The following is a 24,549-nucleotide window of genomic DNA, read 5'->3' as shown; positions in this document are numbered from 1 at the left end:
AACACTCACAATTACCCTGTAAATGGAAATTATTAATTGCACTTTGTAGATAAGGCCGAAGCTTGGAAGGGATAAGTAAGTCTCAGCTCACACAGGAGAAAGTCTTGGAACTGGGATTAGAAAAGAACATTATTATAACTTAATGCCTTTCTTTTAAGTCAGGCTCTGGTTTTGGAAGGCTGCTTCCTTAATAAACTCCTTCTAAAGGGCAGATGTAAAAATTATAGTTCTTAGTAGCAATAGCATTGACCAATATTTCTAGACATATCTGAAATTTATTTAGCAAAATTCAAACCTCAATTGCAACTTGTAAATACAAAGTGAAAAAAAGGAGTAAAAAAGATACATTGGGGCAATTTCATCTTTTTTCTGATCATTTTAAGTGATCAAATATATGTGGGGTTAATTCACACTCTCGTGGTTAATACTGAAACTATTTAAAGTATCAGGATTTTAATTATATGTTCACAGAATACCAAGAAGCGCTGTAAATACTTTATGATAAAAATGCATGCACCTTTCCTAATAACCAGTGATGTCTTTCCCCCCCAATGTATAAAATTTAGGGGACCATCTATGAAATTTCTAATACTAAATTTCTTGGATTGGTAAACCTTTAAAAGCTATTGTTTGTATTATTATCCACCCCCCCCCCCCTGCAAAAAAGACATGAACAGAGTGACTTTGGTGTGGGGGAAATTGTTCAGTTAAATTGTTCACCATTGGTAATACTGCCCAAGATTGAACAAAGAAGGTTTTTCAGGTGTTCTTCAGCCACAACACACACACACGTGCATAGCCCTGCCCTCCAGTAGTTTAAATCATAATGGAAGTGGATAAGGAAAGCAGCCCCAGCCATATGTTTAAGATCATTAGCCAGGCTCGAGAGGACGCGGTGGCAGCAGGAAGACAAACAGGTGACTGTGAAAACACTGAAATCCAGATTACTTGAGAGGTAAATGCTGCCCACGCCGTAGCCTGGTTAGTAAGCTCTTCAGCAGATGGCTGACTTACCTTTCTTATTTCACTCTTGCAGGCAGTTAACCTCAAAGAGGGAGAACTCTCAATTTCTAAACCAGATGCACGAAACTGTTCAACTCCAGGAACATACACAGAGAAATAGCTGGTACTTTCTCATTACTGGGCAATGTTATAGAGATGGGGACAGGGTTTCCTTTTGCAGCCAATGTGCTATGACTTTTATTCCTTTTAAAAGCACTGAAGAGTCCTACCTTTGCTAAAGGAAAGAAGACTGAAGAATACATCCTCTTACGGAAATTTCTGCCAAAACAGTTTCCTCCCCAATTCACCTGGGCCTGTTGTAACTAGAAAGAGCTGTGATTTGGGGCCAACTCAGAGTGTGCTGCCTTTTCCTTATGACCGTGATCTGCCTCAGATAATTTGCATAGGTTTTCCTTCAAAGAAAGAAGATGAATAATAAATTTAATTAGCCAGTGGTTTTCTTGAAATGTATCTGAGAGCAGATGACATCTCCATAATCAAACTACAACCCACACTTGAATTTTACACTATTTTCTCAAAGGGGGAATGTACTGGTTTATAACTGTAGTTGCTCATAAATACACACAGTTATTTTTATCTTGTTTTCTATGCTGGATGTGGGATTTTGCCTATATATAAATTAGCGAGAAAGAGCTGCCTCTGCAAGGGAAAATTTATAATTCACTGCTGATGGGTCCTACTAATCACATAGAATAAATTTATTTGTGTACTATCAACACTGAATAGGGTGCATATACCATTTTCACTTTGCTTCAATTACCAGATTTTAATATGTAATTATTTGGAAATAATGGCTAATTCATCTGGCTGCAAAATTTTAAAAATATTTTAAGGATGGTTTAAGTCTAGCATCCCACCACTTAAAATGTAATGCTATACACAGTATTTCAAATATATGACATCATAATAAAAGTTATCTTCATTCATTCTACTTACTGTTTAGATTGCCTGGCTTCCCAGTACTTCGTGAAGATTATGCATTCATGAAGCATTTATTAAATAGCCACTACAGGCCAGGTACCAGGGATGCAAAAGTGCCTAAGGCATAATCCCTTCTCCTAGGAGAGCAAAGTCTAGTCTGGGAGACACACATGTAAACAAATAACTACAGAGTGCTCTGAGATCCCAGAGGGACAATAAAGTATTCTTCTAGGGAGGTGTGTTTGGGAAGCCTTCATGGGGACTAATACTCAAGCAAGGTCCAGAAAAAGCATAAATACGACGAGTGAAAGATGGAAAGAAAGAAATGACAGGGGATGTTCAGAGGATGCTGTGTTTTCCAAGGTTCAACACAGGATGAACATGGGTGTTCATTAATGCCACACGGATGTGTTTATTAAAATCCAGCTGTCATGGTCTACTAAACGTCGCTTAAGTTGGTGACAGTGCCTTCATTTTCTAAAGAGACTTTAATAATGCAGTGATACACATAAAATAAGAACTAGAACATCGTTAACAGACAAAAGGTAGTGAAGAATAAAACCGAAAAATAAGCATTCAATTCAGCAGTGGGCTGTTAGTATTTATATTCATTGATAATAATATTCTATATTTATAAACATGTATGATTTAAATATAAATATAAACATTGAAATATATAAACATGTATTCAATGTATTTAATATATAATTACATATTTATAATATATCATAAAGAAAATATATGATGACATATAATGTCTATAGCATCATAATAAAGATACATAATAAATATCAGCTGGGCCTGCTTTATTGGGTACCTACTATATTCCAGGCTATGCTCTAGTCCTCAGGGAGACAGAGTAAACAAGGCAGATGAGAACCCTGCCAGCACGAGACCTACATTACAGGCAAATGAGGGCAACAAATAAACAACATAACTTAATGCTTAAGGGGCTTGGGGAGGAATCGAAGCGTTCATTACAACAAGAAATGGGTGTGTTGTGTTTGCTGATGCCAGCTTGCCCTCTAAAACCAGCCTAATCATTATAAACTTTAAAAATAGTGTGTGTGTGATAGATTTATCATTTCTATGATTGTCATAGTAAATACTGTTTTTGTATTGATCATGTAAAATGTGAAGTTAAAAGGCAGTATTAGTGGTTTTCTTTTTTTTATTTATTGTTGGTCAGTTTCGGTTGTCCCGCCTTATTCCCCATTTCTCACTCCAAACCCACCCCCCCTCCGCCATTAGTGGTTTTCTTAAAGAGAGGCAGTAAACTGCATGCTGATGAAAAGCAAAGTTTCTGCAAAGAAACCACATGGGCTCATACCTCATAGCTGAGTGGCCTTAGGTGAGTTCATTAAACCCTCTGTACTTCAGATCCCTCGTCTGTAAACAATAACAACAACAACATCAATACCTACCACATGGAGCTGCTCTAGTATTGTATGATCTAATATATGTCAATCACTTAGAACAGTACTAAGCACATAGCAAGCACTCAACAAATACCACCTACTATTATTGTCAAAACACTACATACCTCTGTTTAACAAGCCAGTGTTTATAAAACGTCGTGAAAAATTATGTTGTGGAAGACTGTCTTGCTTCATAGTATATACTATGAGTGACCATAAAATTAAAAATGAAGTAAAGAAAAGAAAAACTCCAGGGGAAAGGGTCTTCTTGTCCCCAGCAGAGATTTAAAGGGCAGGTGACCCAGAATTTGGGATTCTTCCCACAGCTACAACATGCCACTCTCCTGGGCAGATGAGTAAAATCATTCATCTTTATGGCAATTGGTAAAGCAAACTATTTCCTACTTTCACCGATGCTGCAGCTTTTCAAATGGATTTAAACTAGCCCTCTGCAATTAGCAATTGTTTCTCTTGTGGTTTCAAAGCTACCTGATCCTCTTACAGCCCTTTATTTCCATGCATTATTCATGCATACGTTGAGGAGCCAACACAATAATATGATCGCTCCATTACACTTTCACTTACTCAACTTCACTCATTCAAGCCAACAATTATTCATCTCTTCTCTTCCTGGGAGAGTTGGAAAGGCTTCACAGAGGAGATGATATTCCAGATGGAATATGAGAGAGATAGGATACAAGAATATAGTGTATCTTGTAGAAAATGGCAGAATATCCCAGTTCAAGAAGTGGTGGAAAGCTTGCGGAGTAACATCTACAAGGTTTGTAAATCATATCCCACTTAGAAATGAACAACATTAATATAATGGGTCACCTTTTGCTGCCTGTTGCTAATGTAGATAGCTTTCGTTCTCTCTTGCCACGGCCCCCCCACCTGCCCGACACAGACTCCGCATATGGACATGCACACATATTCGGAAGCATGGGAGATGCTTCACATTCGATCAAAGAAAGGTGGTGTCTGGTGATAAAGGGGCAACAAGTGAAGATAAAGCATGTAAAAGAATCGAATCCTTTTAAAACTACTGTTGTGCCCTCCTTAGAAAGAGAGGCGTATAGAGAATAGTCTGGTGAATCTATTCAAGAGTGATCTGTGAGATTCTGGAAACTGAGAAGGCCCAAAATCAGCCAACAAAGCACAGCAGAAGCCTACAGACACTTCTTTCCCCACCCTTCTTCCAAGCCCCCCCCCCATTAAGACCCCAGTACCAACTGGTGCCCAAGGATTGGAAGCTTCTGGAGCTTCCAGCCATTCCAAAAAAACAAGACATCTCAGTAAAAAGCAGTGTGCTTGCTATGTAGATGTACGTCAAGGCCGCCCCCTACCTCTCTCTTCCATTCAGACGGCTCCTCCTATAAAGTCCGGGGAAGAAAACCACCCTGAAAGTGCCTAGCATAGAGAAACCATCGCTCATCTCAAAGGGCCATGCTAGTGGTGAGCCTTCTCCAAGTAGTTTCAGGTGAGCAAGGACTGGGGCGGAGGAACAGCCCAGTTTTCCCTGCACCACTCATCCCTACTCCCAAAGAAGGTGATCAACACGTGCATTTTTGCCCAAAAACTTTCCCAAATTTAGCAATAAAGTCCCGCATTCTGAGAACACTCTTGATCTCAGAAAACAGGACAGTTGGTCACCCTACTCCCAGATTAAATAAATGATTTGCAGACTTGGAATAGGGGAGCCTCGGAAGGGAAGCAAAAGAATTTGATGTGGATGCAGGTCCTGAGGAGCTAATCTCAGCCAAAGAACAACAGTGGAAACCTGAAACAGATTTGGGAAATGCAAGAGCCAAGGGAACTTATGCCTCCATTCCAAGGTAACAGTCTAAAGAAAGTGACAATAAGCCACACAAGGCAACGTGGTGCAGAACAGTAACAAATGGATTTGTGGTAGGGCTAGGCTAAGAGAAGCTGAGACCACCTGAAACAGTTTCCTAATTCTTGTGTGACACAGGAAAAATGCTGTATGTTTTCTGTATGCCCAAGGGGAGCTTGAAGAGTCAAATCCAAGAAGGCTTAAAAATGAGCATAAGGACACAACAGTGCCCTACATGGACCAGATGGGCAAGAATGATCCAACAACCTGGAGGGAGAACCAAGGTCCAGTTTGGTACATGATGAATGACCCAGCAACACCTCAGCCCCTTCCCCTGATCTCTAAAACTTTCACGCCCCCTAAGCCCCTGGAATTTAGATGCAATCCTGGGTGAAGACAGGGCAGGGTGGGGGGAGGGTGTTCGTGTGTGTGTGACTAGGACAACTCTGAACTGACTGGGATTTCCTTCCTCAAGACCCAGCAGAAAGAGATTTAAAATACAAATTAAATTCAGTTATAGAAAAATAAGTTTCAATTTCCTACACGCCTTAGTCTGTGCACTAAAATTTATAATTTTTTTCTTTCTTTAACACGCACACACATGCACACAGATCTGATAGGATACACACCAAACAGTAAACAACAGTAAACTCTGGAGAGGGGAGTTGGTTGATTTTAAAGACAATATAACTTTGTATTCTTTATGGTTCTTAATTGTCTAAATTTTTAGGAAGATGAATTTATCACTTGTGTAATTAAAAAATAAACAAAAGAAAGAAAATATTATGGGTTTTTCCTGCAAGTAAGAGTGGCATATATTTATTTGATTACTGTTGTGCTCCTAATGAACAGATCCGCAAAAGACAGAGAGAATGAGCCTGTGCAAGACTCGATCTGAGAACAAGAGAAAACCCAATGAAGAGTGATCGTTAGAATGTGACAGGATCTATAGAGGTGAAGAAAAGCTAAATTGCTCTTTTGTTTTGTTGTGTTTTTGGAAAAGTTTCTGTGTGCTGCTAGACTAAAAAGAAAACATAAGCAACTTTTACAGTACAGAAAAGAATGAGGTTTAAAAAGCAAAGGATGCTCTGACTCAAGACAACATTTGATGGTTCTTCATCAGCTTCATCCTCAGCAGCCTTGGGGCAGCATTCAACATGGGACCATCCTACCTCCCTGGGCTGCTCCTCTCCTGGCTTGTTTGGGGTCTGTCTCGCTCTTTTCTCTCTCTGGGCCTCTCCTGTGGCAGCCTCTAATCAGCCCCATGGGTTTAATTAGCACTTGTGTGCAGACAATTCCCAAAGCTGTCTCTAGAGGTGACCTCTCTCCTGGGTCATATTCTTCATATCTAATTCACCACTGGTTTCCCATCCTAGTATATAAAAACAGAATCCATAATCGCCCTCATCCTCCTGGTTCCATTCTGGGTAATGAGACAACTATCACTGCCCAGCCACGTCATTTTGGGTCGGATTCTCTATTCTCTCCCCCCACCTCATACAATCAGTTTCTCAGATCTGTTGACGTTCCCTGGTCTCTCGCTCCTCCTCTCCTTTTGCGCTCAGCCAGAAAAGGTCCCTCTCCTCTCATCTAGACTACTGCAACAGTAGCAGCCTTCTAATTCGTTTCACGCGATGCTCAGAATCTCTGAGAAGCAAATTCATTCACTCAGCACAAATTTATTGAGTACCTGCTCAAGTACCAGCCATTATTCTAGGCCAAGGTGAATCAGAAGTAATTAGCACAATGTTTTCCTACTCTCCTAGAGCTTACATTTTAGGAGGACAAAAAAAAAAAAAAAAAAAGACCAAATAAGTAAATAAGTCTTCAGAAAATAAGTGCTATAAAAGAACAATAGACTAGGATATTGCCCTGGGGGTGGAACTGACAACTTGACATAGAGCAGTCAAGAAAGACTTCTCTGAAGAAACTACATCGATGTGAGAGAGAAATATCAACCAGTTGCCTCCCATATGCATCCTGACTGGGAATCGAACCTGCATCCTAGGAATGTGCCCTGACCAGGAATGAAACTCGCAGCCTTTCAGTGTACGGAACGATGTTCCAACCGAGTCGCTCAGCCAGAGCACAATCACTGTTCTTCTTTATGCTCAGAAGATTCCTTCTGAGGCCAGTAGGCATCCTTTCAAGTTAGCTCCTGAGTCAGCAATTCCTACACGGAGCCTCGGGAAATGGTATTGAGAGACAGCAATCGGAGAGGCAGGAACACTAACTACTCCTGGGACATCATAGCTTCTAGGGCTTGCCAGTGTCCAGAGCTCGGAAGTAAATGTTGTTATTTCTGTTTTGTTTTTAAAAGAAAAATATGCCATGAGCTTATATCATATTTCCAGAATACATGGCTTTAACTTCTCTCACTTCATATGTGCATCACTTTGATCCTGAAAATTTTGGTTCCTAATGACATTATTTGTTTACTTTATCCTACAGTTTCAAAATATCAATATTAATACTAAAATATGATCACTAGGTATAGTTTAAGATACTTTTGCAGGCCTTTCTGTCCTTAGGATATATTTTACTAAGAATGCATTTTCAAATTACATGTGTTTTAGAGTCACATGAAATAATCCTCTGTGTTACAAACCCACAAATTTGAAATACAATTGTTTTATTTTGCTTCATTTTGTTTCCAATTTTTATGGATTGGCTTATTTGTTGTTGTTTTCTTTATTTGTATCCAATTTTGTTTTAAAATTGGATAAAAACATTTACATGGCTCTAAGGTCATACTATCAAACCAAGTACATTTAGAGAGAAGTCCAACATTCACCCTTATCCCCACCACCCTGTTAACACGCTCCTCACTTCTTACCAGAAAACCATTTAGTTTTTTATCCTTCCAATGTTTTATTAATATAATATATACTCATACTCCATACCCTTCTTAGATAAGAGGTACCATATTATAAACACTGTTCTGCCCTTGACTTTTTTCAGCTAATTCTACCTGTGGAAGGATATAGAGATCATCTTCATTGCCTTTAACCACTTCATGGTTCTCCATTGTATGAATGTACCATAGTTTATTTCATCTCTTTTTGTTAGACATTTGGGTTATTTTCTATTTTGCAGTTACAAATAGGGCTACTGTAAATTTCCTTATATATATATATGTCATTCGATACTTTTCCAAGTGAATCTTTAGGAAAGATTTTTTGAAGTGGTTTGCCAGGCCAAAGCTTAAATGTTTATGTAGTATTGTCAGATGCCCACAAGTTCCTGCACCAGGGCTGGGTTCCCATCAGCCAAGTGTGGAGTGCCTGTTTCTCCACAGCGATTTTGTTGGACTCCAAAGTCCAACCATTACCCTCGTGGATATTTGCCAATTTGATAGGTGAGAGACGGTGTTCTAGTGTTTTATTTTTCATCTCTCTTATTATTAGCAAGGTTAAGTATCTTTTCATATCTTTAAATGCCATTTGATCTATATCCGTGAAATATGTCATTGGTACTTTAATAAGGATTGCATTGAATCTATAAATCACTTTCGGTAGTATAGCCATTTTGATGATGTTAATTCTTCCAATCCATGAGCATGGTACATGCTTCCATTTGTTTGTGTCTTCCTTAATTTCTTTCTTCAGTGTATGGTTTTCTGAGTACAGGTCTTTTACCTCCTTGGTTAGGTTTATTCCTAGGTACTTTATTGCACCTCAATGTTCATAGCAGCACAATTTACAATAGCCAAGTACTGGAAGCAACCTAAGTGCCCATCAGCAAATGAGTGGTTAAAAAAACTATGGTACATTTACACAATGGAATTCTACCCAGCAGACAGAAAGAAGGAGCTTATACCCTTTGCAACAGCATGGATGGAACTGGAGAACATTATGCTAAGTGAAATAAGCCAGGCAGTGAGGGACAAATACCATATGATCTCACCTTTAACTGGAACATAATCAATCGAAGAAAAAAGCAAACAAAATATAACCAGAGACATTGAAGTTAAGAACAATCTAACAATAGCTGGGGGGTAGGGGGGGAGGGATAGTGGGGAGAACGGTTTTCAGGAACTACTATAAAGGACACATGGACAAAACCAGGGGGGAGGGTGGAAGCAGGAGAGTGAGGTGGGTTTGGCTGGGGTGGGGTAGAGGGGTGGGGAGAAAATGCAGACAAGTGTAATCGAACAACAATAAAATAATTTTAAAATAAATAAATACCATTTGAATTTTTCTTGTGAACTGTGTACATACTAAGAAGTATGTACAAGATTGAGTTTTATAAGGTTTTATTTTTATCTCAATTTGTAGACAAACTTTAGGTATTAAAGCTATTAACCCTTTTTCTGTGAAAAAAGTTGCAAATATTTCCCTGGACGTCACCTGTATTTTTATTTCACGTTTAGCAGCATTTCGCCATGAAGAATTTGAAAAAACACAGCCAAAGTTATCAAAATTTTCCCTTAATTTGGGACATTTTCACTTGCATGTTAGGAAGGATTCACCCATGTTTCCTGCTAGTACAGTTTCATTTTTTACATTCAGATCTTTTACTCATTTGAAATTTCTACTGGTATAAAATATGAAGACGAATTCATTTTTATCTTTTTCGTATGGTTATCCAGTTGTTCCAACACTGCTTTTTAAAAAGTCTATATTTTCCACTAATTTCAGAGGCTGTTTTTATCATGGTCTGAATTTTCATGTGCAATTATGTTTATTTCTGGGTTTTCTATTTGGTTCCATTAGTTTGTCTGTTTATGCACTTGCCAATATAATTTTCTTCTAATTATAGAGACTTTGTAATATGTTTCAACATCTGGTCTAAGACCTAGCCCCCGCCTCATTGTTTTTCTTTTTTAAGTTTTTCCAAGCTATTTATGTATAATTGCTTTTCCAGATGAAATATAATCAATTTGTTCAACATCAAGAAAAAACCTGATATGTGTTATCATCAGAATAGATATTATTACAATATTGTCTCTTCTTACCTAAAGTCATGATATGGCTTATTGTTTGTTCATGTTTACTTTTTTGTCATTAGGTATTTTTATGGTTTCTTTATGTGTACTGTAGTCTTTTCTTATTAGATACTAGGTACTTTGTTGTTATTTTTGTTGCAATTATAAAAGGGGTCTTTCTATCTTCCAACCAGTTATTTTTATATATGAAAGCTACTACTTTCTATATATTTATTTTATAACGTAGTATTTAGCTAAATTATCCCAGGTATTTGGGTATTTTTCTCAATGACTTTTTTTTTAGTTTTCCAGATATAAAATAAAATAATCTGAAATAGAGATGATTTTACCTCTACCTTTCTAACTCATACGCTCCTCTCCAGTTGGCACTGAATGATAATTTTTTTAAGGTTTTAAATAATAATGATGATATTGGCCATGTTTGTCTTATTCCTGACTTTGGCAGGTGTTTCCTCATTAAATAAGATGCTGGCTTTGGGGATGTGGTACATATAATTATCTGATGCATTTTTAATTCCTAGTAAATCTGTCACTCTGTCTACATTGTGGCTGAGAAGATACTTCAGGAATAGAGCAGAAATTACCAAGAATGGTTGCTTCTCAAATTTTAATATACACACACATCCCCAGGGGATCCTGTTTAAGTGCAGGCTGGCATTCCCACAGGAGTGGCATGGGGGCTGAAAGCCTGCATTTGCACAAGCACCCAGGGTAGATGGGGATGCTACTGCTCAGAGGAGACCACATTTGTAGTAGCAACAATCTAAAATAAAGCACTTCCTAGCTTTGATTTCAAAATACACTTTAAAATAATTCAAAGGGGAGGAAATAATCGTGAAAATGTTGGTTTTCAATTTTAAGAGCCAGACCATTGAGAATTGGGGGTTTGTCTGCTTCTTTGTTTTACTTTGTTTGTCTTAGCAAATCTCCCAGTGTTGGCATTTTAACTCTCTGTGAACCAAGCCTGGTGGACCAGAGCAGACTTTTTTCTCATAAGCCACAGAATAGTAAGATGCAGGATATGACAAAAGGTGGCTTCCTGCCACATAGGAAGAGGAAGAAAGCCCTTTCTGCAGCTGTGGGGAGGAGTCTGAGGAGACAGAGTGGAGGCACTTAGTTCCTGCAGCCCCAGTTAGAAAACATGCGGGGGCCAAGATTTTCTAGCCAAGGGACAGAAAAGCTTAGAGCTTATAGTTAACAGTATTATATTGCATGCTTCAAAATTTGCTAAGAGGGTAGATTTTATATTGTGTTCTTATCACAAAATAATAATAATAATAATAATAATAATAATAATAAATAAGAGGGCAGGACACGACTTTGAGAATGAAGCATATATATTTATGGCAAGATTGCAGTAATTTTTTTAATTGAGAAGTGCTATCATAGAAAATATACACTGGGTTTGGAAAGCTTAGTATGAAAAAGAGTGTAGACCACCTCTGATAGTTTTTAAATATTGATTACATGTTCAAATGTTAATATTTGGATGTGTGTGGTTAAATAACATATTTAAAGTATATATTTTTAAAAGATAGTGGGCGTGAAAGCATCTAGAACTATATGTAACATGTGATAGCCACTCAAAATTTTCTATTTCTTCCATGGCATTGCAACTTTTGGTTAGTCAATTTACCTCTTTGAGTTTTAGCCTCCCCATCTCAAAAACTAAAATCCTTTCCCAGTTGCACTAAGAATCAAATGAAACATATTCCAAGGCACTCTGCAAATTGCAAAGCCTTATTTAAATCTTAGTTATTGATATGGTAAGAGCCCTTTGGCATTTTGGGCTTCTCAGCAGATAAATTCCCATTCAATTTGGAGGAAATCCCACAACACGTGAGGAGCAGGGCCCACACCTCACTAGGGAAGTCAATAAAGAGCAAATATTCTCTGACTCCTGGCAGGTAGAACCGACCCTCACCAAGGCTCCTGCCTGGACTTTGAAACTTCGTGGAGTAACAGAAGGCACAGGGTCAGGGAGGCATCGCAGCAGATGCTGCGGTTTGGAGCACAGCCTCTGGATGGCGCACACACGGGGGTGGGGCAGTCAGCAACAGCAGCAGTGGCTGCATCCAGGGGCATCATCCTAAACAGAGGCAGCCTGGGGCAGGATCTTGGCTGTGCCTCATCCTACTTGGAACCTGCTCAAGTCTGGCTCCCCAACCTTCCCTTGGAAGCTTTCGCACTTAAAATAGGCAGAGGCCATTTCCATTCTCACAATTTAACAAGCTTGATTAGTACACATATCATCACATGGAAGAGTCAATCCTTAAATTCAAGGAGTTTGTATAAAGTCTGGATTTAATATTCAAATTGCCAGTGATAGAATAATTTACACATACTTAATTATTTATGTCAGTGAAAATCCAAAATAAACAGATGTTTTTAGTATCAGGTTTAAAAAAATCAGTCACCTTATTTTCCTCTTCTACAAACTCTACCCAGCCCACTTAATCACGCCTTTAAGTTTCACCAATTGCTAATCACCCCAAATCTCTTTCGCTAATTCACATTCCTTTTCTTACCCCAAATGCATTTATCCAATCTCCACTAAATATTAATACTCGGATTTTCCCCAAGTATATTTAACTCTCTGTGTCGTCCCAAACTGAATTTGCCCTTTTGCTTTCATTTTATATTAACTAGATTAATGAATAACAATCAATTTTCCAAGCCATAAATCTGAGAGTCATTCTACATTTTTCTCTTCTTGCTTTCCTTATACAATCAAACTCCAATTCCTACTGATTCTATCTCACAAGCATCTCTACAATCAATGTCCTGGCCCAGATAATCTCTCTCAAGAGTACCACCACAACTTCCTAAGAAATTTCTGCCTCTAGTAATGCCTTCTTTGACTCCTTCACACTTCACACTAAACACTCTCATTATGACGAAAATGAAAACCACACCCCAATTCAAAACTTTCCAATGTACAACGTCATCTGCATCTTTCCCCTCGGTCTCCTGTTTAGAGATTTTTGCCACAGTAACACACATGTTCTCTTTCAAATGCCCACCACCCCCAACTCACACTTTCTCATGGGAGCCTGAGTGATTTTCCTGGTGAATTTCAGGGAATATACCGACTTAGCCTTTAAGAGTCGGCCAAACTGTAGACATACTCCATTTGATGCTCATCTGAAGGGTAATTAAAATGTATTAAAGTGTAGTTGGCATACACTATTTTATTAGTTTCAGGCGTACAACATAGGAACTCAACATTTGTATACCTCATGATGTGACCACCGTGATCACTGATAAGTCTAGTAACCACCTGCCACCACGCAAAGTTATTACCGTGTTATTGACTATATTCCCTGTGCTGTACACCACATCCCCATATGTGGGGTAATTTTTTTAGAGGCAGGCTCTGTCCCTTTGAGGAAGGGGTGCTGCAGTTTAGGTAGTAAATGTAACTCGGGAAGAAGTACTGGGAAGTACTGAGATGTATGACTGTACATTTAAGCCAGCAATTTAAAACCTGTGAGGCACAAGAATGTTTAAAACATGCAATACCTGACTACTTAGTCAGGGGCACTGACCTCTTTTCCCTTAGATTGTCAAATTAAAAAATGACAAAAATAGCTGTCTGGTGTGTGAATGAATCAAAACTTTACCTATTTTTCTGTCAGATTGGCAAAAATATATATTTTGGGGTGTGCTGCAGAATTTTAGCAATTATTTATATGTGCCACGAGATGAAAACGATTGAAAATCGCTGATCTAAGCTATATCATTCAATCCAGTTCTTATCTGTAATAAAGCTGCTTTCCTTTTTCCCTTTTTTCCAGAACATATCAAGCACTCACATTTCTTTCCTTGCACATGCTATTCCCTCTGCTTCTTTTGCATTTGGAAAACTTTTCCCATACTTCAAGCTTCAGCTAAAATGCTACAACCAGACAGGCTGAAAGGCTCTTATTCTGCTCTCACTGAAGGTTATCTGCATATCCGTATAGGAATCCTCATATTACATTGTAATTACTTGTTTGCATATTGGATTATAGCCTGTAAATTCCTCTAGGTTATGAAATGTACCTTAATTCCACTTGAATTACTAGAATTTAGCATCAAATGACATAGGCCATCAGTAAATAATTATTTGATAAATAGGTAAATAAGGAAGTTCACCATAAACTCTCATACCTCAAAAAAAGAGTTTGAATTAAAAAAATGTTGGCAGTGTGATTACATGAGCACTAAAACTGAGCTAAGAAGTGCCACAGTCCTTTTTATAACGTGTGCCAACTTTAGTGAAAGGAGAATTATTACTTCTTAGATGTGTCTCAACAGGATACTCTAAAAATAAAATCAGCTCTATTTATAACCCCTATTCTATAAACGTCCCATGTAAGAAATCACATATCAAATACCTAAAAAAGGAATGCAGTTCTTCTAGGTAAAAATCACTGTTACAGAAAATGGTACACAACTGGTTTTCAGGCTCACATTACTTGCAGCTTATGGGCTACAAAAATGCTGACCGCACTGCTTTGTGAGGCGCGGTCGCAGGGAACCGTATTTTGGACAGAGTGTGGCAGCACTGTGATTCCACAGGGTAGCACTACAGAAGGAGAGTACAGGTATCGGTTAATGTGGAATGGCAGCCCGCTAGGAATCATTACCAAATAAGCACTGAGCTGTTTTAGAGCAAACAAACACTGGAACACACTTACACATCATCTCCTTGCAAACTTATTGAGGATGAGCTTTACATACCACAGGAGTGTAACTGAGTAAAGAAGGAGGAGAAAAAAATAGTGTCAGAAAAACAAGATGAAACACTCAGTGCGATCAGGACACAAAACGTGCCAGGAGGCTCTATACACTTTGGGAGGTGGCTTGTAGATTTGGCTTCAAACAGGGCCTGGCAAATTCCTATCAACTTGCATGTTATACGTAAGCAGAAGCACATTAGTTAGTGTCTTGGCTTACCACTTAATGCATCTAAGCACAGTGATTATTCACAGCAATAGAATGGAATGTAAAAAAAGGCCATTGAGTCATAAATAATCATATATAACCCTAACATTTTCTTCTCACAAAATGTTAAAGAATCTGTAGTAGATAGCCAAGTCTAAAGCCAGCCTGCATTTCAAACACCATTTTGGTCTGGGAGGCCCAGACTTAGAATTTAACAAGCTTGCAAAAAGTAAAATGTAACCCACAGGTGGCAGCCCCTTGTTTCATGCTGCGCTTCACCTCCTGATCCCCAGGTCTAAGCATGAACATGGACAGCCTCTGAGGTGGAAGCAATGAGGTAGAAACAATCACTTCCCATGCGATCTAAAATAGTCATGGTGGTTGAGATATAGGAACAATAACTAACCTAACCTATGATACTAGTTTCTAAAAAAAGCATGGAGGAGTTTCTCCAGACTGATCCCATGTTCTTCCTCTTAGATCCAACAGAGTAGGTTACTCAATAAATATGGAGAGATATATTCTCTGTAGAAAAATGTGCCTGTCTTTTTAGAGTGCTTCCAGGAGGAGCTCTCCCATCCCCCAACAATTCCATCTTAGGAAGTTTCCATTGAACACACCTCTTCTCCCAGCACTGAGGTTCCCAGAAGCAATTCCAACCGATCGGAGAGTATGTGGAATAAATGATAGTTGAAAGCATATAAAAAGGTGCCACATATCCAACCTAGCATTGAATCCCTTGACACAGAATATGTAATTATAAAGGCAAATTGCATGTATCTTGCCAAGATAAAATCAGAACCAAAGAAAGAAATTCCTGATAAGTCAGGAAGCTTGTCCATACTCCCCTGAGGCTAACTAGGAAAAGGCATCCAATCTCCCCTCTGGCCAGGTTTTTCTCTGATAGCTAGAGATAAAAGTTCAAAATACAATACGAGAATATCGGCAAATGAATATTCTGAAATCCAGGTCTGTTTGGGGCACATAATATTACAAAAAAAAAAAAAAAACTAACAGAAAACCCGATGCATAAGGAACTTTACCTTTAGAACAGTAACAAGCTATGTCCTAGCAGAGTGTGCTGTGGAGTCACGTGAAGGGACTCTAATCAGGTCAAAAGGACAGAGTCAGGTGTGCAGATCCTGGTGGCTTTCCTTGCTGAGATTCACTGGCTCAGAGCCCAGTGGCTCTGCTGCCGTTGCTCCTGGCTCCAGAGCCATTCTAATGAAAAGTTACACTACTTTGCTCACACTCAGACCTGGAACGCTAAAAGGCTGACCATTGTTGAGGCAAATGGTCCAGACGCCAAAATCAAAAAGGAGTGCATCCATTGTTGGGACAAGTGGTCAAAAATGTTAATATAAAAAAATAATAATAAAAGCCTATGAACTTTTAAAAATTTTGATTTAGAATATTTAAAATACTGTCTGTATTCATCCAAATTAGGTAGTAGAACTATCATCTATAGTTAGGCTTAGATTAAATGATATGAAGAAGAATGAGTTTGACACACTTGGTATTTTTCCTTACTGTAAAAAAATATGATGATACCTCATCTTTGAAATATTCAAAAGTGGTTAAATGTAAAGACATGGTTTAAACAGTATATTGATCATTGTTTCACTCTAATTATTTACTTTTTATTCATTATGTTAATAGTATATTTTCCTTCTAAATGTATTTTAATGTTCTTCCCAACCAAGAGATCCTGCAATTCAGTGGATGTTAGGGTCACTGGCAATTTATCCAGTGATCTGTAAGTAGTTTCACAGTTTAATTATTATGCTCATTGGACAAGAACCTGGCACTTCGCCAGCCCTTGCTAATTTCCCTGACTTGCTGGAGAAAGAAACAAGTGATATATTATTGGGTATATGTACATTTTAAATAAATACTTTGTTTTATTATTTTAAAAAGTAAAACTGAAAGACTAACAAAAACATGATATTTTTTATAACTTCAGGATCAGAATTGTCTTTAACTATACACAGAATCCAGAAGCCATGTAAATTTGCTATTCTGCTTGTTTGTTTATTTTTTAGACTCAATTGTTGATACATATGTATTTATTGACATTTTATTGTTCATATTTTTTATCTTCTTCTTAAAGAAGACCCTTTAATATTTTATATAATACTGATTTGGTGGTAGATACAGAGAACATTTTGATGATTGCCAGATGGAAGGGAGTTTGGGGAGATGGGCAAAAATAGGTGAAGGGATTAAGAAGTACAAATTGGTAGTTACAGAATAGTCATGGGGATGACTTTATGTGTAAAATACAGCATAAAGAATAGAGTAGCTGAAGAACAAGGTCTGTCCAGAAAGTTTCCAGCATGTAATACGAAAAAGAGACATTTATTAAAGAGAATACAAGATACAAGAAACATTGTACATAGGACAATGACACCTCAGTCTCTTTCAAAGTAGGTACTTTGGGACCTCACACAGTACTCCCAATCTCCATCAGCTGCCCTATAGTATTTTCCTGAATCTCACTGACAGTCTAAAATCTCTTCTCTTTCAAAGGCGGTTTTAGTTTTGGGAAAAGCCAGAAGTCGCAGGGCGCCAAATTTGGGGTGTAGCGGGGCTGAGTCACCTGGATGATTTGATGTTTGGCCAAAAAACTCTGCACAAGATGTGATGCATGAGTGGACACTTTGTCATGATGAAGCTGCCAATCACTAGTTGTCCATAGCTGTGGCCTTCTAAATCATCCACACAGTTTCTGTGGTGGAATACTCAAGTTTAACACAAAATATGATGCAGATTCATTGCTGTACTCGCTCAGTCATTTTGAATGTAACGGCCACACAATGTACATGCTCACTCAACAGCGTCTACCACCCCAACTTTGTAGTACAGTGAAGTCATCGTTGTTCACACATGCACATTCCAGTCCACTCTTATTGGCTGCCAGGCTACAGTGATGTCATGCAAATCATTCTTGTTACATTAACAATGGTTGGACTTTTTCTGGACAGACCTCGCATGCATGACCCATGGACATAGACATTGGTGCGGGGATTGCCTGAGGGAGTAGGGGGGAGTTGTGTAGAGGGGAAAAAAGAGGGAAAAACTGGACAACTATAATAGCATAAGCAATAAAATATAATTAAAAAATAGAAACAGACTCACTGATGCAGAGAACAGACTGACAGTGGTCAGAGGAGGTGGTTTGAGGGGTTCGGTGAAAATGGTGAAGGGATTGGGCAAAGAAAAATAATTCAAAGACACAGACAACAGTATGGTGATTACCAGAAGGAAAGAAGGATGGGGGAGGTAGAAGAGGGTAAAGGGGCATAAATGGTAATGGAAGGAGACTTGACTTGGGGTGGCGAACACACAATACAATATACAGATGATGTGTTACAGAATTGTAAACCTGACACCTATATAATTTTATTAACCAGTATCACCCTAATAAATTCCATGAGTAAAACTGAGGACATCTGAATAAGATGGATGAATTTTATCAAGGTCAAAGTTCTGTTTGGCATCTTATATTTTAATTTTGTAAAATGTTACCATTGGAGGTAATTGGGCAAACTGCACAATGGATCACTTTGTATTACTTTTTTGCAATGATATGTGATCTATAACTATCTCAATAAATATTTCAATTTAAAAAATAAAAAAATAAAAAAGGTAAATTTAAACATATCAAAATAAAAAACAACTGCATGGTGAAACCCATCTGTCTTAGTCTGTTTGGGCTGCCGTAATAAATGCCATTAGCAGCGTAGCTTATAAACAGAAATTTATTTCTCACAGTTCTGGAGGCTGTGAAGTCCAAGATCAAGGTACCAGAAAGATTCAGTGTCTGGTGAGGGTAACAACTTTCCTGGTTCCTAGACAGCTGGCTTTCACCACAAATAGGGAGAGAACTCTTTTGTAAAGACACACTGTTCCCATCCCTGCGCTCTCTACCCTCATCACCAGATTACCTTCCAAAGGCCCAATGTTCTAATGCCATTACCATGGGGGTTGGGTTTTAAAATATGACTTTGGAGTCAGGGGGAACACAAACATTCAGGCCATAGCACTATGAGCAGAATAAAAAAGCAAAGTAGAAATGTATTGGCAACTCATATCACAGATGACATATAAAAACCTTCTTAACTTGATTAAGAAAATGATTTTAAAACTAATTAGAAAAGTGGGCAAAGGATTTGTAAAGACAATTTACAGCAAAGGAAATAAAATGGCTTGTAAATATTTGAAAACATGTTTAACCTCACTCATAACAAGAAAAATGCAAATGAAAACTTTATTGATACTGACTTTCACATAATAGTAACAACTATCTCAAAGTTTGATAGTACATTGTATTAGAGGTTTGTTGAGCAAAAAAGACCTTTTCAAATATTGCAGGTGGGAGTGTCAATTGATACAACCCCTATGGAGGTGCATTTGACAATATCTAGCAAAATATAAAATGCATGTGCCCTTTGCCCCAACAATTGTGCCTACTTAAATTTATCTCACAGAATACCTGCACACATGCAGAATACCATGTGTCTCACTGAGGCATTGTTGCAAGAATGCGATGAAATAAATTACAGCATGTTTTCAAAATTGAATCCTGTATGGTTGTAAAAAAACCCAGAAAGATATATATGAGATACATTATTAAGAGAAAAAACAAAATCTATAACAATGTGTATAGTATGTTATATTTGGGCTAAATAAAGTAAGATATACATTCACATTTGTTTAGTAATGTCAGCTTTTAGGTAATCAGATCTATACAACTTTACTCAGCCCAGTAAAAACCCAGGCAACCTACCTAAATTAATCAAAATGCTCCTTTATTCTTAAATATAAGAGCAACCAGGCATTTGAGAAAAATTTAAAGCACACACACAAAATAAAAGATTAATAAGCAACAAACAACAATTGAAATAAAAGAAAGAGAGATACTTGGAACACAAAAGAACTTACATACATTAAAAAATAGTATTCCCAAGGAGATTTAAGAGGATACTGCAAAAATAGAACAAGAACAGGCTGCTATTAAAAAAAATAATAAAGGTCATTAAGAATATAAGAAAAAGGCTGTAAGATACAACTCTTGAAAAAAAAAAGAATGAACAAGATTAAAGACCAAATTAGTGATTTTGAAAACAATGTTGCAGAAATGGCAGATACTGCCAAACAAGAAAACAAAGATAACGCAAGGAAGAAAAATTAATAATGCTAGTTAGAATAAAATGGGAGAAAACCTAGAATCTTCAGAATGAGAGAATTCACTGAGTATTAATGAGTATGAAATAAAAACACTATTCCTAGACACACCCTGGCAAAACTGTACAATTTCAATTAGGAAGAGAAAATACAAAAATATCCCAGAATGGTTAGAAGATGAAAATAAACAAGCAGGTCATTTACACAGGAAATAAAATTTAGCATCTCAATAGCAACATTTCCATTCTTAGGGAACTTCAAGAGAAAATGATTTTGACTCTAGAATTCTATACTCAAAATAACTATTAGTCAAGGGTCAGGCAAATGATGACATTTTTAGGCTTATAGTAATGGCTAATATTTATTGAACTCTTATTATAAACCAGGTACAGCTCCAAACTCTTTACAATTATTAACTCATTTAATCCTCAGACAAGCCGATTTATTTAGTACTAGTATTACCCCTGGTGGTACCGATGAGAAAACAGAGGCATTAAGAAGTTGTGAAACTTGCCAGAGATCATGCCACTCACAGGAGGCAGAGCTGGGCTTTGACCCCAGGAAGGTCGGCTGCAGAGTACGACTCTTACTCATTACACAGCAGTGCCTCTCTGTCGTTCAGGTCCTCAGAGAACGTATATCCCATGTAGCCTCCCAGAAAAAAAATTTACTTGACCATATACAACAGGAACATGAAACAGAAACTCAAGTAACAGGAGCCCTGACCTGGGAGGCCTGAGGTTTCAGGGTGACAGTTACAGCAAATTGTATAATTAAAGTCCAGAAGTTCTTACTCGTCCAATAAGGATATATAGTTCTCCTGACGAGGAAAAAGAAAGACAATTGGAAATAGTAATTTTGAGCCATTTTTTGGAGTGAAAGAAAAGAGAAGGCTTGGAGCCTTCTCATTCTAAAAGGACAGTTTTAATCACATGAACATTTCTATTCAATCACATACTTGCTTCTCCAATGTGTATTTGCATATTCCGTGTTTTAAATACAGCTTATTGGCTTTTCATTTTTAGAATTAAATACAGAAAAAATGGAAAATAAGTGTGTTATCTATAGAACAGAAAGAAAATAATGGTGCTTTGTTGACATACAAGTAATGGAATAGTTAAAATAAGACAAAAGGAAGAAAGAGCAGGAGAGGGATATGAGGGGAAAGTAGAACTGTGTTTATTTCTTCATTTTATAGAGCAGGAGTTATAAAATAAAAATATAAAATATCTCAAATTTATAAAGGTAAACCCAACAATAAGTAGAAAAACTAAAACTTGGAGGTGGAGAGGGAAAGAGGAGGGTGATGAGTATAAGCACACTAAATTTTTTACCTTTCACAACATAAAGATAGATAATGCTCAAATTTTATAAAGCAAGAAACAGGTATAATTAGAGCTTACAGTGATGTCTGCAAGGTTAAAGTCAGAAATGGCTAAAAAGATCTACATCGGAAGAATTAGCCTGTTTTACGGTTGTTTTTAACAAGTGCATGTATTACTTTTGGGTGAAAGGATGGATGGATGGGTGCACATACGGAAGCAAATAAAGAGCTGTACTACCTTCTGGACAAAGAAATGTTTTAGCAAAAAGCTGGCGAAAGAGTAAGAGTTACCTAAATGAGGAGAAAGAGGAAAAAGTGTGTATTTCATGCAGACAGTCCAGCTTGGAAGGAAGTTCATTGGCTGGGAACTGGAGTAGAAGGGGAAAATTGAAATGAGGTTGGAGGGACAGACCAGAGTCAGGGCTTGTGAGCCATGTTAAGGAGCTCAAGGGAGAAGCTACTGAAGCATTCTGAAGAGGAGAGCGTGGTAGCTATAGAAATGTGCCACTCAAACCTTCCTTCAAGAGAGGATCAGCTTCAAAGTCTGTCGTTACCTAACAGCTTCCAGCTGCCACACCTTCTGGATCCACGAGAGCTGTCATGGTGAGCTCACACCTCCCCTGCGCTGCTTCCAGCCCATGAAGCACAATGTAGTGGAGGTGTTAGAGCCAGGCTACTACTGCCCACATGGGACCCCTCTGACAGGCGATCTAGGCCAGGGGTGTCAAACTCATTTTCGCCAGGGGCCACATCAGCCTCACGGTTGCCTTCAAAGGGCCAAATGTAATTTTAGGACTGTATAAATGTCCTAAACAGTTAGGACACTTAGCGAGAGGACTCCTTAACAGTTAAGCGAGAGCTTGGCGCTGCCCGCTGGGTAGAAACAAGGTGCTGGGCCGGATAAAACAAGGTGGAGGGCCAGATTCGGCCCACGGGCCTTGTGTTTGCCACCTGTGCTCTAGGCTTTCCAACTTCTTATGAGAATAAGATTTCTCAAAGCTGCACTGCAATCTGAGCCTCTTTCTACCCAATCATCCTTCCTTCCCTCTCTCTTTTCCTTGCCACCATGGTCTAAGGTTCCCCAACCCCAACCCCTACACACCACACATACTCCTCTCTTTCTTTATCTTCCACAGGTATTTTACCCCCAATAAATCTCTTACAATTCTGGTTGTGTTGTCATTTGCTCCCCAGAAGACTTAAATGACATGAAGGGGAATGACATGAAGTCTTATTTTACTATAGAATGTAGAGTAAGGGTGTTGAGATTCAATATAAAGGAGAAATTAGGAGGCTTTTTCAAGAAATCAGGATGAGTTCTTATTGCGGCAAGGACAAAGACAGAATAGAAAAGTAGATGTATTAAACTGATTGTTTTATATCATTTACATAAGAATGGATGGGTTTTGATGATATATTAGCAGTGAGAGTAAAGGAAGACGTTGAAAATGATTCCAAGTTTCTGGCTGGGTGTTGGTACCATTCACTGACATAAGAAACAATTGGTTGTTCTGCACCCCAGCTTCAATCAGGGACACCTATGTAGTTGATGTCGTGACTAGATCCCAAAAGCTCATTTTCCTTTCCTTGAGCTGAGGTGCTTCACAAGAATATAATGGAATAATTAAGGTAAGTTGAAGTGGAAGTTCCTCAGACTTCCCCTGCGCGACTCCTAATGCCCTTCATAGGGAACAGAAATGGGGGGCTCTCACAAGGACCACCATGGCATTCAGCAGTCACAATCTGTCACCATTATCCACATCTCTCAGGCCTCCTGTTTCAACCTGATAGGACACAAGCTTTAATAAAACTGTACACAGAGGCCCTGTAACTTCTCTGAATCCAGGAAAGTGATCAGTGGAAGATGGCCTTCAGAACACGCCCATCGATGCAAATCTACCATAAGGACGCTTGGTGCGTGAAATGACCCTACTACCTTCCAGATGACCTCTTAGACTAAATCTGGACTTGCTATCCCGTGAATTTCCGTATTTGAGATTCCTGGTTGACATCCATTCGGTTTTTTTTTATAGCCTCTGCTCCAGCCATCCCAGACAACTCACTGGATAAAGATGAGAACTGGGAATATTTCTGATAAGGGGAACTGGTAAGCTCTAATACACAGTATCCAGTCCACTGAATAATATACCCAAAGGGAAAGCATGAGAACTTGTGTCTCCTTCAGAATGTCTCTGAGCAAGTCCAATCCTTTTCAAGCAAGGTTGAAAAGAGTATCCAGACGTTTAGAATTCATAGTCACTCTCTCATTGCCCAAGAGCTCATATGTTGGAATCTATCAGAAAAGTTTAAAGAAAATATTAATGATATTTTAAAATGTCCTCAATATAAATCTAAATAAAAAACTCTAGGATACAAAACTCCATACAACGCTAATCATATATCTAAAACACAGGCATACATATATATATATGTATGTGTATATAATATACTCCCCACAAAATATATGGTATATATACATGTATATTATCTTAACAGCGGTTATCTCAGGATGGTGGAATTACAGATAAATTTTACTTTCTTCTTTGTACTTTTATATGTCTTGCAAATTTGAATAATGGACAAGTTTATATCCAGAAAGTTTAAATTTAAAAATTAAGAGAAATTCAATGTAAAATAAAATGAAAATGTAATTAAAAGCTGAAGATTCTAAAAGGCAAGAATTTTAAATAGAGTTAAAAACATGAAGGAATTAAGCAAAACAAAAAGCAAAATTCGTAGACAAAGACAACAGTATGGTGATTAGCAGAGGGAAAGGGGAGTGGGGAGGTAGAAGGCATAGGGGCAATAAATGGTGATGGAAGGAGACTTGACTTAGGTGGTGAACACACAGTACAATATACACACAATATAATATATCACCTATATTATAGAATTGTACACCTGAAACTTATATAATTTTATTAAGTAATACCACCCCAATAAATTTAATAAAAAAGAAAAATAA

At 38.0% G+C, this 24,549-nt stretch overlaps 1 protein-coding gene across 3 annotated transcripts in view; it reads right to left on the bottom strand.

Annotated features, from left to right (window-relative positions):
* Positions 1-24,549, bottom strand: part of LOC123478198 (uncharacterized) — a 170,845-nt gene that overhangs the window by 85,429 nt on the left and 60,867 nt on the right. Inside the window, exon 1 of one of the 3 annotated variants that reach the window (XR_008426506.2) lies at positions 1,960-2,089. The exons of 1 other annotated variant lie outside the window; for it this stretch is intronic. Coding sequence is in view for 1 of the 2 variants with exons in the window: in XM_053921583.1 (XP_053777558.1) it covers positions 1,233-1,265 (33 nt within the window). In the remaining variant the exon portion in view is untranslated. Of the gene's footprint in view, positions 1-1,232; positions 1,340-1,959; positions 2,090-24,549 lie in introns of those variants that run through there. One more of the 3 variants, XM_053921583.1, reaches the window with a different exon arrangement.

This window comes from Desmodus rotundus, chromosome 3, assembly GCF_022682495.2.
Source record: "Desmodus rotundus isolate HL8 chromosome 3, HLdesRot8A.1, whole genome shotgun sequence".
NCBI lineage: Eukaryota > Metazoa > Chordata > Mammalia > Chiroptera > Phyllostomidae > Desmodus > Desmodus rotundus.
This window is presented reverse-complemented; position numbering and strand designations above follow the sequence as displayed.